General features: G+C 42.1%; 1 protein-coding gene across 3 annotated transcripts in view; it reads right to left on the bottom strand.

Moving 5' to 3' along the window:
- Positions 1-1,586: 1,586 nt before the first annotated feature.
- PIP4K2B (phosphatidylinositol-5-phosphate 4-kinase type 2 beta) overlaps positions 1,587-16,803 on the bottom strand; it is a 36,509-nt gene continuing 21,292 nt past the window's right edge. Inside the window, exons 3-10 of one of the 3 annotated variants that reach the window (XM_044671779.1) lie at positions 16,025-16,121; positions 8,428-8,580; positions 7,602-7,748; positions 6,874-6,912; positions 6,300-6,413; positions 3,623-3,881; positions 2,766-2,869; positions 1,587-1,804 (exon numbers count right to left, since the gene is read on the bottom strand). In XM_044671779.1, the coding sequence (XP_044527714.1) occupies positions 1,724-1,804; positions 2,766-2,869; positions 3,623-3,881; positions 6,300-6,413; positions 6,874-6,912; positions 7,602-7,748; positions 8,428-8,580; positions 16,025-16,121 (994 nt within the window). In that variant the 3' untranslated portion in view covers positions 1,587-1,723. The remainder of the gene's footprint in view (positions 1,805-2,765; positions 2,870-3,622; positions 3,882-6,299; positions 6,414-6,873; positions 6,913-7,601; positions 7,749-8,427; positions 8,581-16,024; positions 16,122-16,803) is intronic. The other 2 variants (XM_044671780.1, XM_044671782.1) reach the window with 2 other exon arrangements.

Genomic DNA, 16,803 nt, shown 5'->3' with positions numbered 1-16,803 from the left:
GTAAAGGACAAAAGCTTCCCATTCCCACCTCAGAAGCTCAGCCCAACCATAGCTCAGTACAACAAAGGAATCCAAACCCCATTCCAAATGGTATGGCAATCACATAGTGTCTTTTACAAGTTTAACCACTATTTGCCCCACTGGCCCAAGTCCTCCTAAGTAAAGAGAAGGTGTAAGAATGTCATCCTCCCCCCCCCCCCCAAATCAGTATTTTCACTTAGCTAGCTCCCTTGAGGCTGAGCTTTTTCTGAAGAGGGTGAAACTTCCCCAAACTCACAGAGACTTGTGCCTGGCTCATTTCTGAAACAAAAGTAATTATCAGGGCCCCTCAGGTAGGAGTGGGCCCAAAATGAAGTCCATAGAGCCTGTTACTTCTAAATGCACTTCTAAAACCAATGGATGGTAAACTAGCTAGGAATCCAGGTGTATGTGGGGAAAAAAAGTCATCCCAGATGGTGCCAGATCTTGGTCACATATAGTACTAAGCATGTTAATTTTAGCTTCCAGGGAATGCTTCCCTAAACACTCCTGGGCCATTAGGAGGAGGGTGCAGATAGAAAAGGGGCATTCCCTTGCTCATTAGACTCAAGGCCTTCTGAAAGCTGCACCATAGGTTGAAGAACAAGACATCTACGTGACAGTACTTGTACTTGGAAAGATCTCACTAGAGGAGAAATTCTGGAAGGAACATTTTAACTTTCCCCAGGCTAAAAATTTGGACATCCACATGTCCAAAATAAAATAAGGCTTGCTGGGGAGATTAGATCAAAAGGGAGGAAGTATACAAGATTTCAGGTGATTTTCACACTTCAGCTTCCTTGGGGTTTTAGGAGGGGGAAAAAAATAAACACATGATGATAATATCCATAGGTGCACTTTCTACTTCTTCTGGGATCCACTGGGAGGCAGGCTTTGAGAAGGAGACATCTGCCATGATTCCATGGACGTGCAGCTTCTTTTAAACAAATGGCTCCAAAGGGCACCACTCTCCCCTGTGGAGGGACTCCACCAAACTGACATCTTTGGCCATCAGTTCCCCATGGCCTGTGTTGGGCCAGGTAGGGGGATGGGGGAAGGGAACAAGTGTGGATGAAGGAACAATTTCATTTTTGATTTTATGCACGGTAGGCAGTGGGGAGAGCTGCACTCGATACCCTAATTAAAAAAAAAAAATCCATCCAACCAAACCCCGGAGGCTTGGAAGTTCTTGGCATTCTCCTTACTGATGTCATAGTGCTTTGCTCTAAAGGGCCCCCATGCAGGGAGGGCTACTGGGACTTCTTTTTCATTAAAAGGGAATTTGGGTGGGGGAGAACAGGATGACTTGCACACAACATCATAAATAGCAATGTTGAAGCAATGTGATTTAAAAAACAAAACTCAAATAAACCCAACAGAGCCCTGCCCAGCCTCTGGGTGTTTCAGTAACAAAGAGAGAGCCACTTTTCCACCAGGGTCAAGTGGGGGAATCAAGGGTGCACAGAAGATGAAGATCCCCATAAGTTGGACCCCACACACACATACACACACACACACACACACACACACACACACACTCTCTCACTTGCACACGCTGCTACAGTGTCTCATTTCAGTGTTGCAGGCTGTTTAGTCTCTCCTCTAAAGTTCACCTCTCTCCCCACACCTCCACTCTCCACCTGTTCCTCCTATCCTTTTCAGATCCCACCCCAGCACTCTGGTTCCGGTTGAAGGCAGACGATGATTATGTCAGGATGTTGGACATGAATTCATTGAAGCGCTTAGAGTACTGCTCAGGGTTCACTGTTGAAATTTCTGCCCCAGCCTGCAATGCATAAAGGAAATATTAAAGAATGGTGATAAGAGGTCACAGCCTCTGATTTAGGAAGGGTCCGGTGAATCTATCTAGCATCTGATCTACATATGATTTGGATGTGCTTATATAAAATAAAGACTCTTGAAAGCAATTTTTTTGGTTTTAGCTGTGATTTGCCTGCATTGAACCTGGTTTTTTCCCATTACTCTCAGTACAAGCCTCACTCAAGCTCAGATTCCTTTCTCCTCAGGTCTATAATAGAGCTGGGAGGTAAGTATGTGGGGAAGTGAGGGTGAAGGTCTTGGATCTTTCTAATGTTTTATTTTGCAGAAGTAATGAATTTAAATCCATAGGGGAAAAGGCCTTGAGGGAGTAGTATAAGCACAAAAACAAAGTTATTACAAGCTGCCAGGTGAGATGCACAACATCTTAAGGAACCCTATGGGAAAAGAAGCAGGTGGGATCATTCTCCAAAGGCAAGTCCACCTGGCCTGGATGGGTGAGAGGGCAAACAGAAACAGGAGCTCTTGGCTTTCTGTGCAGCCCATTCTGCAGTAGAGAGGGGGCAACAAGCCTTGGGGCTGGGGCTAGAGTACATGAGCATTAGTCCAAATTAAGGACATTTATCCTGGAGAAGAGAAAAATTGGAGGGAAATTAGTAGGTGTCTTCAAGCACCAAAGGATCACCATGTGGGAGAGGGACATTGCTTGGCTAAATGGCAGCAATGGATGGAAGGTATAGAGTGGCTGACTTAGGTCTGAGTCCAAGGATAAATTTATTTATTTTATTAATAAATTAATTTATTAGCCATTAGAGAGGTCAAGAAGAAGACAGGCTGCCATGGGGGGAGGTAAAGCCCTGACTCTTGAGAGGCCACTAGGGGTATATTGCTTGTTCTGATCCTAGGGGGGGCCTCTGCCTCAAGGTCTCCCTCTTGCTAGTGCCTGAGCTGGAATAGGGCAGACTCACCCCATGTTTCACTGTTTTGGCAGCATGTGCAGCTTTTTTCTTGGCATCGTAGGGTGTGAGGATGTCGATGATGGCCATGAAATATACCTCCTTCTTAGGGGCGTCTGGTAGAGAAAAATGGAAAGCAGGAGACAGCAGGGTCAGACAAACACTGACCTCAGACAACTCTCAAACCCACTGCTGGCATCTTCTTAGAGTACCTTCTCAATGACTATTTTGCTGTATCCTCACAAGCTGTGAGGCAGAGAGATCAGATAAGCTAGATCAATCCAATCCTGGAGTGTTTTCAGGTTTTTGCTTTTGAGTAACTCAGAAGCCCTCCCGAACCACCTACCCACACAAAGGGCAGGAGGCACTTGAAATCTTATCCTTTTAGTACCCTACCTCCCCCAACTTTCCAGAAGAGTAACCAAGGCAGATGAAAGTAGATTCTACTTTGAAGCCCCTTCTCCTCTCCTACCCAGAGGAGATTCCACAAAGCTGAGAAAGGAACTGCTAGAAAAGAGTTACTAGATCTAGCAACATACACCCAACACAGGGAGCTTAAAGGATATGAAGATAATTCATGAACCCAGTGGCCTAGGTCAATTTTAATAGAATAGCAGAAAAAAGGGAGAGGGGAAGGCCTAAAGTTTAGAACTGAAAGAAACTTTTGAGATAATCTAGTTTAAAATGACTCCTCTAAGGTCATTCAGGGAAGAAGATGCAGAATCCAGGCCCTATATGGATTCCCAAACCAAGGCTCTAGCTGCTATGCTTTAGCTGCCACAAGCAGCAACTCTCCAAGGTGACAAGGTCCTTTGACCATAGGACTGGAGAAAATATGGGGTGACAGAGCAGTGCTAGCTCCCACTTACTTTCATGGCTCTTCATGGCATAAACATCCACAGATGGATCAAATTCCCCAGGGCCAAAAAATCGGGGAAAGTTGAGGAGATTCCCAGGGCTGTCAGGGGGTGTCCCGTAGGAGCAGAGCAGGTTGCCGCCCACCCCATCATTCTCGCATTCCTCATCCTCTGCCCGCTCCTCCACTTCCATTTCCTCCTGCTCTGCCCGATCCACATCATGGATGCCCACCAGAAGGCTATAGTCCATGATTTTAAGCTGGGCCAGGAACTAAGAGAAGAAAGAGAAAGGGATTATATGGAAAGTTCCAGTGGGTTCTGTAAAGGGGAAAGGGAAGACAAGACAGAAAGTTAAATAGGGAAGGAGGCCAGGGGAAAGGAGGAAAGCATCAATGGTGAGAGGTGAGAGGAAAATTTCTTCCTATGTGGAAAAGGCAACACACTTAGACCAACAATTCCCACCCCTTCCCTTAATTCCTAATTCCTCTACCGAAGACCAAGGACCCTAGGAGCCAGAAATGCATTGTGGGATCAGCTGGGCAGCAAGTAGTTTCACCTGACAAGCATTTTAATAATGAAGCCAGAGCTTGGGGCTCCAGTTAATTGTGCAACAGCCACAGAGGACCCTTCGTTCTAGGCTGTTATCCAGATGTGACACATTGACTACAAACAGGAAGGGAGAATACATCTGGGCCTAGGAGGATCTATTTCAACTAATGGAGAACAAACCAAAGCCCTTGGTGAATCAGGCACGTAATCTTTGTATATGAAGAGTAGTGCACTGTTATGAGTGCCTAGGCCCTGCTAGCCTATTATTAATGCTAATATGTTAGTGCTAATAATGATAACTGACATTTATAAAATATTTCAAGATTTTCAAAATACTTTCTCTCATTCCTTTGGGTCTAAATACAATACTGTGAAAAAGGTTATTTCCTCATTTCCATTAAATAAAACAACAAGCCCTACTTTCTGTTTCAGTAACAACTCTAAGACAGAAAAGTGGTAAGGGCTAGGCAATTGGGGTTAAGTGACCTGCCCAGGGTCACACAGCTAGGAAGTGTCTGAGGTCAAATTTGAACCAAGAACCTCTCATCCCCAGAACTGGCTCTCTATCCACTGAGTCATCTAGCCTCCCTCTCATTTTCATTTTATAAATAGGGAAAGTGAGGGTCCCAGCTGATAAGTGATTTGACTATGAACCCACAACTAGTAAATGTCAGTAGTGGAATTGGAAATCAGGTCTTCTTGACTCCAAATCCAGCTTTCTTTCCACTATTAGTATAAGGTAAGAGAGCAGTAGAAAACTATGCCAATATTAAGATAGGAAAGAAAAAAAAAAAAGAATCAAAACTGATTTTACAAATATGACTTCATTTCAACTTACACAACCATGCTTCAAGGTAGGTGCTACTATGATACTCATTTCACAGTTGGAGAAACTGAGGCAAACAAAGAGTAAGTGACTTGCCTAGGGACACACACCTAGATGTTAGAGGCTGAATTTGAACTCGGGTTTTCCAGCACTCTCTTCTCTCTCTCACAAATGCCAATTTCTTTAAGCTGTTTTAATGCTAACATGTTTCTCAAAGAATGTAATGATTTCACTGATTAATTGATTTGAAAGCAGGTGCTGCCTATTCTTTTTATGTAAAAAAATAAATTTTATGTAGGAAAAAATAAGAGATGAAGCTAGATGTGCACAGAGCAGGCCTAGAGTAAGGAAGACCTGACTTCAAATTTAACCTCTGACAATTACTAGGTATGTCCCTGGGCAAATCACAATCTGTCTGCCTCAGTTTCCTCATCTGTGAAATGGAGATAACAATACCTGCTTTTCAAGGTTGTTTGTGAATCAAAGAAGATAATATTCAGAATTGCTTGGCACAGTGCTTGGTACATAGTGGGTGCTTAATAATGCTTATTTTTAAAAAAGGTAGCAAAGAATTAGAAACTAAAGGGATGTCCATCTACTAGGGAATGGCTGAACAACTTGTGGTATATGATGGTGATGGAATTCTATTGTGCTGTAAGGAATGATAAATAGGATGATTTCCAAATGATATGGAAAGACCTCCATGAACTGATGCAGAGTGAAATAAGCAGAACCATTATACACAGTAACATCAATATTGTGGGATGACCACATGGGACATTAATTTCAGCAATACAATGGTGCAGGACAATTCTGAGGGACTTATGACAAAGAATGGTCTCCACCTCTAGAGAAAGAATTGTTGGAGTAGAAATGCAGATGAAAGCATATGACTTATCACTTATTTAGTTGAGTATATGATTTGGGGATTGGGCTTGATAAGATTATTCACTTACAAAAATGAACATGGAAATATGTTTTGCAAGATAAAACATGTACAACCCAGAAAAATAAAATAAAATAAAATAAAATAAAATAGAAAAAAAATAGAAGATAACTTGGTCCTTCTCCTCTGGAAGTTTATAATTTGAGGAGGTAAAACATATACATAAAATCTCTGAAGCAATATTAAAATGTAAACATAATAAATTGGGTGATATAGCAGCTGGACAGAGATGACAGGAACACAGATAGATGGAGTTAATCAGGGAAAAGGAGACTCCCTGGTTACTTGGGCTGAGGTAGCCTAAAGAGAGATGTTCCCTGAATCACCTCCCACCCTCTCCCAAGCACGAAAACAGCCATGGTTATTACCTCTACATCTCGTTTAAGCTTGTCCAGGAAATTCTTTTTACTCTCTTCCCCTACATGCAACTTCTGTCCTTCATTGAGGAAATCGTTGTCTTTGAAGGTCGGCAAGTCCTTGGCCTGTGGAGGGGGAGGGCAGCGTCAGGCAGGCAGAACAGTCCTGAGACTCATCCAGCCCAAGGAAGGACAAGGGGGCCTGAGTGTTGGAGGTACAGAAGCTCAGCCTACATGATCACCAGCCCCTGCCAGGGAGCCTCAGTCTTAGCATCTAGAGAGCCATGAAGAACCTAGGCAGGGTCTAGAGATGAGCAACAAAAAAAAGGCAGAGACAAAGGCCTAGAAACAACAGGAAGGTGCTAAGTTAGTTGATATGGAAGAATTCTTGCTGAGGCTGAAAAGTCTTGTGGGAATCTCATTCTCCAAACATAATGGATCTCTTCTCTGTCCTAGGCCACCCGAGCTAGCTAGTTCAGGACTAGAGCTTAGAGAAATAAGTAGCATGATCTTGCCAATAGAAAGAATGTTTAATTCTTTCCCATGAACCCACTCCAAATCTTTGAACCTAAGCCCCACAGCTTACCTTTTCTTTGTCACTTGCTTCCCTGGCGACAGTGGATCCCTGAAGAGGAATATAAAAGAGGAACCAGATGAGTTATGTATGATGGGTGGGAAGAAGAGACAAAGACACTATATATCTCACAGGATGCTGGAAAAGCTAGGTCCACTAAGGAAACAGGACTAGCCTGGTCTCTGGACAACTAAGGCTGGGAGAAACAGAAACAAAGAACTAGGCAGCATTTCTTCAACCTGTGGTGTTAATGCCAGCTTTAGAAGTCTGCTGGGTGGATAGGCCTGTCAAATGTCACATAGAAGAAAGAAAGAGAAAACAAAATGTGCTCAATGATGGCCTTTGGTTTAAAATCATGTGACCTGAGGTCAAAAGAAGGGCCAGGTGACAATGTGGACAACTCATTAGCATTCTCATGTCTCCCTGTGCACATCCCACTGAGGGGTTCTCTGCATAGAAAGGACAGAGACTGGGCAGTTAGAAGCTGGACACAGTCTCCTATCTACCACAGGGGAAAGCCCCAGGCTGGTTCAATGGCACAGGAAAGGGAACATGGCATGGGACACATCTGAACATAAAATGCAGAGACACCACCCCCACCCCCACCCCCCCAAGCCATAGTCCCAGGCAGCCCACAGCTCTTCCAGCCACTGATGTGTGTGTGATGCTCAGAGCTTCCCATCTATTATTTCATTGGACTTCACTGGATGTGGAGCCCAGCAGCCCCACAAGTTCTGTACCTTGAGATCATACTTCCGGTGTACAGTCAGCCGGTGGCTGAAAACATTCCTGGTGACCACCATGTAGGTCTCCACACCATCCACAGTCAGGCGGTACATGCCCAGGAACTGGGGCAAAAGGGTATTTCCATGACACTCCACTATGAACTAGAAGGAGAGGGATGGGAACAGAAGAAAAAAGGGAGGAGGAATAGCTGGATACACCCCAGGACAGATGGGCCTTCCCCCGGATACATGTTCATGACTCTTTGGGTTTCTGCCTCCAGAAGTTGGACACAACTCTACCTCAGCCCTGTTTCTAACAATTCCTTTACTCAAGAGTACTATAGGGGCCTGGTCTGAGGTGCAACTTGCTGAGAAAATGGGTCAGTCCCTGGCTTTAAGTTCCATCCCCAACTTGGGACCAGAATTGCTCCTTCTATCTCCCCCTCTCTCCCCATAACTTCCTCAGAATTGATTTAGCTCCTGGAGACAAAAACCACTAGGGGCTGCCAAGTACAGAGTATTGTGAAAGTACTAGCTAGACTCCCTTTCCAATGGTTCCCAGGCAGCTGGAGGATCATTACAGATGGAAGAGCCTCCTTAGAAATGGCTAAGGAAGCTGTCAAAGTGTCAGTGATGGAATACGGGAAAACTGTGCAGACGGGCAAGTCAGTAGTGTCTTCACCTTTTCCTTTTCTAGAAAAGGTGTCAGGAAAGGGGGCTTGGTTATTAGAAGGTATCACCTGTTCTCAAGTAAAATGCTTCCTCTGTGATGGGCTCTCTTGACTGGTCCCCCTGGAGCACTCTTTTCTTCCCTACACCTCAGATTTGGGATTTTCCATACCTGGTGGTATTTCTTTAGGATGTTGTGCATCTCTGCAACGTCTTCACTTGACACAGCCTTGATGACAAATCTACGATCGTAGGTGGTGAGGAAACGTGTTCCACATCGGCCCTGACTGTCACTGTTGATGGGGGCACTGCGTGTCACAGAGTTCTGGTGGACCAAGACAAAAGTTAGGCTGGCCTTGGGACCCCAACTGTTACTGAGTGCTTCCTTTTAATAGATTCAACTGCCACCCTGCAGACAACTATAAAGACACAGGAATGCCAAACTAGCCCTGCCCACTTATTTACTAAAGGAAGTGTGCAACCTCCAGAGAGTTTGGAGTAACAGAACCTGTGAATCCATAGGGTTCTTTTTTTCTTCTTTCCCTCTTCATAACCTAAGGCTGACATGCAGAGGAAGTTATGAAAAATGGTCTTTTCTTTGGTTCTAGTTCAAATGAGCTTCCCTGCAGCCTAGAGGTACTCTCCTTGTAAATTCTGAACTGAAATAGTGGAAAGCCTAGCTTCTAATCCTGATCCTGACATATGGAGTAATCTTCTAGATGTCACTTCACATCCATTACTCTCAGTTTCCCTATCTGTTCCAGAGAAGATTAATTCCACGCCTAATTATCCCCTTCTATCTCCTATGAAAGCAAAGCTTAAATTGGGTGTTGCTTTTTTCAATTCAATTCAGAATAAAATGCCTACTCAGTGCAGAGCCTTGTACTAGGAGAATAAAACAGTCCCCTGCCCTAGTGAGTGGTGCTAACAGTCTGGTAAAAAGTTTCTAATATTAATGATATGCAAAATAACAATTTCATGGAGCAGCTGGGTGGCTGAGTAGATTGAGAGCCAGGCCTAGTGATGGGAGGTCCTAGGTTCAAATGTGGCCTCGGGCACTTCCTAGAAGTGTGACCCTGGGCAAGTCACTTAATCCCCATTGCCTAGCCTTTACCACTCTTCTGCCTTGGAGCCAATACATAGTATTGATTCTAAGACAGAAGGTAAGGGTTTAAAAAGATACATAACAATTTCAAGAAAGAAATACAAAAAGAAGTTTGAGGTACAAGAGGAAAATGTCATACCTCTGAGGGGAAATGGGGGGGGGGGGGAGGCTTACTGTATAATGTGACATTTAAATTGGCCTTTAAACCTACATGAATTGATGGGGAGTGAAAAAAGCAGAACAGGGAGAACATTATAGACAGAGACTGTAACATTGTGGGACAATCAAATTTGATTGACTTTGTTACTAACAGCAATGCAATGATCCAGAACAAATCTGAGAGACTTAAGGGGAAGAATGCTATTCACATCTAGAGAAAGAACTGTGGGAGTAGAAATCCAGAAGAAAACATATGATTTATCACTTATTTATATGGGTATATGATTTGGAGTTTTGGTTTTAAAAGGTTACTCTATTAAAAAATGAATAATATGAAAATAGGTTTTGAGTGATAATATTTGTATAACCCAGTGGAATTGCTTGTTAACTCTGGGAGGGTGGAGGAAAGAGGGGAGACAACATGAATCATGTAACCATGGAAACAATCTTAAAAACATTTTTAAATATTAACCCCCCAAAAAATAAGTTGGTCTTTAAAAGGTGAAATGGGGCAGACCAAGTATTTCAGTGCACAACAAGACCCAGAAGTGGAAGGTGATGGGCCTGGTTTGGCTAGAGGGCCTTTGCTGGCTGCCCAGCAAATAAGCCCAAATGTCACTTGGCGTACCATAGGGAGCCAAGTGAGCCAAGTGAAGAGGGCATAAGCAAGTTTTTGAGCATTTGACCAAAGCTACATATAAAGAATATTTGTCTAGTAATGTGAAGAATGGCCTGGAAGAGGGAGAAAGAAAATGTGTTAGTGTGATAGTCTTGGCTATTAATGCAAATACAATGATCCAGGCAATTCTGAGGGACTTCTGACAAAGAACGGAATGCTATCCACCTGCAGAAAAAGAACTGTTGGGGTAGGAATGCAGAGCAAAGCATATGATTTTTCATTTGTTTTGGGGTTTTGTTTTTATAAGATTAGTCACTTACAAAAATGAACAATATGGAAATGTTTTGCATGATAATACATGTATAACCCAGATTGAATTGCTTGCCAGTTCCAGGAGGGGGGGAGGAAAGGAAGGGAGGGAGATAAATTTGATCTTATAAGTTAAGAAAACTTACATGGATATTTGTTATTACATGTAATTGGTAGGGAAAAAAAACCTTTAAAAAAAGATGTTAGGAGGCTACTGCAACCTGGCCAGGTGGTGATGGGACTAGAAAGGATGGGGTAGGACCCAAGAGCTTTCAGAACTATAGAACTTTAGAGTTGGAAGGGACATCAGGCACTATTTGGGTCAACCTACATTTAAAAAGAATCCTTTAATACCTATAACACTCCTGACAAATGAATCTTCAACGTCTACGCTCTCTCTCTCTTTCTCTTTCTCTGTCTCCCCCTCCAAAAAACCATTATTTTCTGCCTTAGTAACAACTCTAAGACAGAAGGGGCAAGGGCTAGATAAACTGTGTTAGGTGACTTTCCAGTTAGGAAGTGTCTGAGGATACATTTGAACCCAGGTCCTCCTCACTCCAGTCCCGATGCTTTATCTACTGAGCCACCCAGCTGTCCCTGGCTTTGCTTCTCTTAATGTAAGCCAAGACCACATTAGCCTATCACACTGTTGACTCATCTAGATTCGTGTGCCATAACCCACAAACTGATGTCTAAACAGGAAGAAGAATCAGTGGAATTTGGTAATCAACTGGGTACAGTAAGTACAGTAAGTAAGGGAGAAGAGAAAAAGCAAAAGTAATACCACTTATTCTAAAATATTCTAAAATAGGTAAATGGAAGCACCACTAAAGAAAAATTTAGGAAAAAGACAAGATTGATTTTGGACACATTGAGGTAAAAGCACATGGTGAGACAACCAAACGTAAGCAAATGTAGATGTGGGTCTGAATCATAGAAGAACATTTAGGGTTGAAGTTGCAGATTTGGAGTCATCTGTACACAAATAGTACCTGAAGTTGTAGGAGCAAATGAACTTGCTAGGACAGATGATGGGCACTGCCTAGGTACCAGTGAACAAGTGAAACATACATTCTTTCCCTATGGTCCTAGCCTTATGGCCTCTCTCTGCAGATAGTAGTTTGCTTTCCCTTCTTAGTGGATAGCATTTGCCCTTCCTCCAGCCTCCTGCTTACCATTTACTAGGGCTGTCAGAATTCCTGGGAGGCTTCTTGGTTCTAACTCTATTCCTTTTAAAGACTTAGAATGCAGATGGAAGCAAATGATTTTTCAACTGTTTATTTGGGTTTATGGTTTTGGGATTTTGATTTTATAAGATTACTCACATAAAAATGAACAATATGACAATATGTTTTGTGTGATAACACATGTATAACCCAGATCAAATCACCTGCTGGCACTGGCAGGGGGAAAGGAAAGGGAAGGAGGGAGTTCAATCATATAACGTAGGAAAACTTATGTAGAAATTTTCTATAACATGTAATCAGTAAAAAATAAAATTTTGAATAATAAAATAAAATACAGGTGATACATATACAGAAAAAAAAATAAAGACTCTATCTCATCTAGGGGACAGAGGTCAGCAACAGCCATGGAGGAGGGCCTAGTTCAATGAAAATGATTTGTCTAAAGATGAAAATAGTCAATGCTGGAGGTGCACACTGATAAACCTGATGGTGGAACTATGAATTAGTCTAAATATTCTGGAAAGCAATTTGGGGGACATACTGCAAAGAGGCCAAAGAAAGAAAGGAAATCCTCTATATATGTAAATAGTCATTAAATACTTTTTTGTGAAGACAATGAACTGGAAACAGAGTAGATGCTCAATGACTGGGCAGAAACTGAACCAATTATGATTAATGGATGAAATAGAACAATCTTGCACCATAAGACATGATAAATATGAAGAATTCAGAGAAGCATGAAATGATTTCCATTAACTGATGCAGTCTGAAGGAGAGGCAAGGAAATAATATACAAAATGGAAAATGGAATTGTATCTGTGGAAACAGGGTAAGAGAAAACCTATTAAATGTGTTAATATCATGACCAAGTTTAGTCCTAGAGAAGAATTCAGATAAATTACTGTCTTCTCTTCATTGCACAGTTCCTTTGACTGCACAGATGATGGATTATGGATCATTATAAACTGCTAAACATAATCAATATGTTGCCTGGTTTTGCTAAACTATTTCTTTTTTAAAATTTTTGTTAAAAGGGAAAACTCACTGGGAGGAAAAGGAATATATTCAGAAATGAATGTGGCAAAAAAAAGATAATAATTTTTATCAAACTATCAATTAAAAAAAACAACCTCACTTCTGTCTTAGAATCAATATTAAGTAATAGTTCTAAGGCAGAAGAGTAGAGTTAAGTGACTAGACCAGGGTCACACAGCTAAGAAGTATCTGAGGGCAAATTTGAACCCAGAACCTATAAAAGGGAATTCTTGGTTCTCTTTAAGTTCACACTTGTGAAAAGGGAATCCTTTGTTCTCTTTGCTTAGCTGGAGGAGTTAACACTTTGGTTGGCAAATAACTTTGAATTAACTCAAGCTTGAAATAGGTGGGAGAAACTTGAAAACCACTTAGTGAGTATACACTTTACTTGATGCTAGGTGAGAAGCCAGCAAGATACTTGGAGAGCTCCACCTTTTTCTCCAAATTCAAACAGCCAGAAACTTAAGAGTTCACACTTAGAAAGGTGTGAATTCAAAGGTGACAACTCAGACAATTTGGAAACTGTGATTGGCTCCCATGAAAATAGGAGGGGACAGGAAACCACCATAAAAGCAGGCCATTGGTGAAGGATTGGAGGAAAGAGTGAACTCCAAGAAAAGAGTTACTCCAAGAAGTTACTTCAAGAAGAAGGTTGGCTCAAAGAAGAAAGTCGGCCTCAGGAGTCACCTTCAGCTCCAGCCATTGTCTTGGGTGAGTGGATAGCTGGTTTTCCCTTCCTGTCTTCTAGAGATAGTTTAATTCTGATAGAAGGTTAATAAGTCCTGGCCAAGCCAAGCACTGGAACAATATTTAGTTAGATAGGTTAATGTCTTTTCTACCCTTTTGTATTTCTCTACTTTATAAATAAAAGATTTATAATTTTCATATATTTAGCCAAACCATTACTTTTAACACTTACAAACTTCTACTCTCCAAGTTTATTTCTCTTTCAATAGAACCATCTAGCTGTCCCTATTTTTTTTTTTTAAAGAAGAGCAATACTTTGGAAAGTCAGGGGGAAAGAAACTGATTTTTTTGTTTGCCAATCTAAAGAAAAATAATGGATTATTTTGGAGGGGAGGAGGAAAGTGAGAGGTAAGGAAGGACTATATTTCTCTTACATGCTTAGCACATTTTACTGAAATGGTTATTTAGTATATATGTCATCTCCACTATTAATCATAAATTTCTTGAAAGCAGAAACTACTGTCTTTTTCTGCTTCCTTTGGTGGTTAACATAGTGTTTGCACACAGTAAGCACTTAATAAATGGTTCTTTCAAATGAATGCTGAATAATGCCATTCTTAGGCATAAGGCCCATATTTACCAGTTTCCAAATATTTGGAAAAATTTTATCCCCAGGAGTTTTGGTCACCAAAAAGCTTCATTTCCTTGTCTTTTCCCTCTTTTTCACTTGATGCCTTCTTTGCTTTTTTTTTTTTTAAAACCTTTCCTGTCTTAGAATCAATACTGTACATTGGTTCCAAAGCAGAAACACAGTAAGAACTAGGCAGTGGAGGTTAAGTGATTTCTCCAGGGTCACATAGCTAAGAAATGTCCCCCTACTTTTTTCAAGTTTTCTTACCCCAAATTTCCCTGGGTTAGTTTAAAAGGGGAGGGAAGTATTATCACTTTTATCATTGAAGGAAAGCTCAGGCATGAAGTATGGTGGTCTTAGGAAGAATTAAACTCTCAAGGAATCCTGACAGTTAAAGTCTATTGCTACTCTGAGGTCTTTCCAATCCTCATATATGAAGAGAGGAAGGAAACTGGAAAGGGTAGGGGAAGTCCCTAATGTAAAAATAAATGTTAGAACCCCTCAATACTAGGCTTTCAGGACCAACAGAAAGAGCCTACAGTCTGTGAGGAAGCTTTGAGGTATCATACTTTCTTTCTCAATAGAGGATATTCAGTGGATACATGTTTATTGCCCCCACTCCTGACCTTGTACCTGGAAAGACCAAAAGTCCTAAGTAAGGCAGAGATAGAAAATATTCTTTTCTAAGGCTGCTAACCAATAAGGAGATGAAGAACATGGCTGTTACTCTGAATGATCTTGACTTATTTCATCTCTGTAAACCCCACTCAATCCCCAGAAGAGCCATCCATACAGCAAAGTGGTAAGCTGAGTACACAACATGATGGGAAACAAAGGACAAAAGATGAGAAGTCACAGCAGAAGGGTTATGAGGGCAAGGCAATTTGCTGTCACTCCACTGTCTGGATAGGACAAAAAAAAAAACTCCTTAAGCTTCTGTTCTAAAATTAGGATTTTACTTTGGGGTCTACTCTACTACTATGGTGCTCAGGTAACCTTGCTGTAGAAATGGATATAGCTGGATTTTAATTATTCAGGTGCTTGGCTTTTTCTCCTCATTCCTTTAGTCTCTGCCTTATTGCCATATACCTACTTTTGTAATGCCTCCAACCTAGAGGACAAGGATTGGATGATGGGAGTGGAGAAAAATCAAGGAGATGAAAGAGGAGAGCACCAAGCCCATTTTGCAACTTGAGACCAGCTCCAGTGAAAGGTCTGCTTGGAAGGGGAGAAGAGGCCAATACCTACTATAGCTAAATGGAGGTTTAGACATCATTTACAGACTTAAACTACATTCTGCTTCTTTTTACAGATAATTAATCTGTAACTCTTATTACTATTTAGGTGAGGTAGAAAATTCCACTCTTTCCCAGTAGGCTTGCTAGGTATGGGAGAAAGGCCCAGAAAGCTGATGAAAAGGTAGAGGAGAAAGGGACCCCATGAAGCATGAGTCACACTCTAATGTTCCTGTAATGGGATCAGTTTCTCTCAATTTATCATAGGGGACTGGTTCCCTCACCCTACAAATGGCATCAAGAGGGAGCAGTTACTCTACCCTGCGTGCCCACCTCCCCCAATTATAAGGAGCTTTTTTATTACCTGACACTCATACCTGGGAAGGAGTTACACTAGCCTTGAAGTCTTCCTTTCCTAATCTGTCTTATCTGCTTTAAGAAGCCTCTTATCTCTTCCTGGGAACAACTCTTTCTTAAGTCAAACTACGAAGGAGAAAGGGTCTTCAGCCTAGACTGGGAATGTCAGACCAAAATGAAGTGGCTATCATAGTCCCCTCTTCCATACCACTTGCTCAACCTCCCAACATCCCTACTGACTCAAGTTTCCTGAGTCCAAGGAGAAGTGCCAAGTCCCTGTCTTCAACTAAGGCTGTGCCTGTGATGCCTTTACCAGCAGCATTAGCACCTGAATTTCCCCTGAGGGTTATTGCTTTTAAATTCCTGCCCCCTAAGGTCTGTGCCTCTGCTCCCCTATCCCCACCCAATTCCACCCTCAGGCCCTCTTTTAAAAGACACCCCTTACCTGGTAGTCCTGATCATCAATCCCAAATCTCTCCCGGAGATTTCTGAACACCATGGGGCAGTACTCTTTAAACTTAAAACGGCTGGGTAGGTTCTCCCTAGGCAAAAGTAGAGATGTCTTCCTGAATTTAAAAATCTTCCTGCCTGCTGGGTTTCATTGGAACCCATACAAACCAGTCCACCCTCCGGTACTATGCTAAAAGCCCTGCTCCCACTCCAGGAATGACATCATGTTAAATGTCTTCAGATTTGACCCTTATTTATCTCATCACTTGCTGCCAATGGAAGCATTGTCCTGGAGAGGGTTATGGCAGTCTAAGCACTTGGCCTTCCTCTTACTGGAACACAGAAGGAAAATGGCTTTGGTCCTGGTGCTTTAAGCCATGAGCCTCGTACCAAAAAACTGAAACCTTTCCTGGAAGGTGTCCTGGCTTACTGCTGCTTCCATGCCTCCTCTCTGCAGTTTGATGGGGTTTCTAGCAGGGAAGGAAATGCAGCTGTCCCCTACTCTGGCACTTAACTATGGGAAGTCAGCTTCTGTCAGTACCCTCCCTACTCCTAGAAAAGGTGAGAGATGCCCCTCTCCCAGTTTTTGTCCAGAACAATGAGAATACCTTATGGGTCAATGGATGCTGAAACTGGGATTGGCCCAATGTCCTTAGACATTTGGATTCCACCCCAAACCCAAGTAATACCAAAATTTCCTTCCCCACTTCCAACCAGAGGCTGACAATGAACACAGTTGCTCAGATTTTGTTGCCTCTCCTTAGCTAAGCAGCA

Source organism: Gracilinanus agilis, chromosome 4 (genome assembly GCF_016433145.1).
Source record: "Gracilinanus agilis isolate LMUSP501 chromosome 4, AgileGrace, whole genome shotgun sequence".
Classification (NCBI taxonomy): domain Eukaryota; kingdom Metazoa; phylum Chordata; class Mammalia; order Didelphimorphia; family Didelphidae; genus Gracilinanus; species Gracilinanus agilis.
Note: the sequence above shows the minus strand (reverse complement) of the source record. Positions and strands in the feature narration are given on the sequence as shown.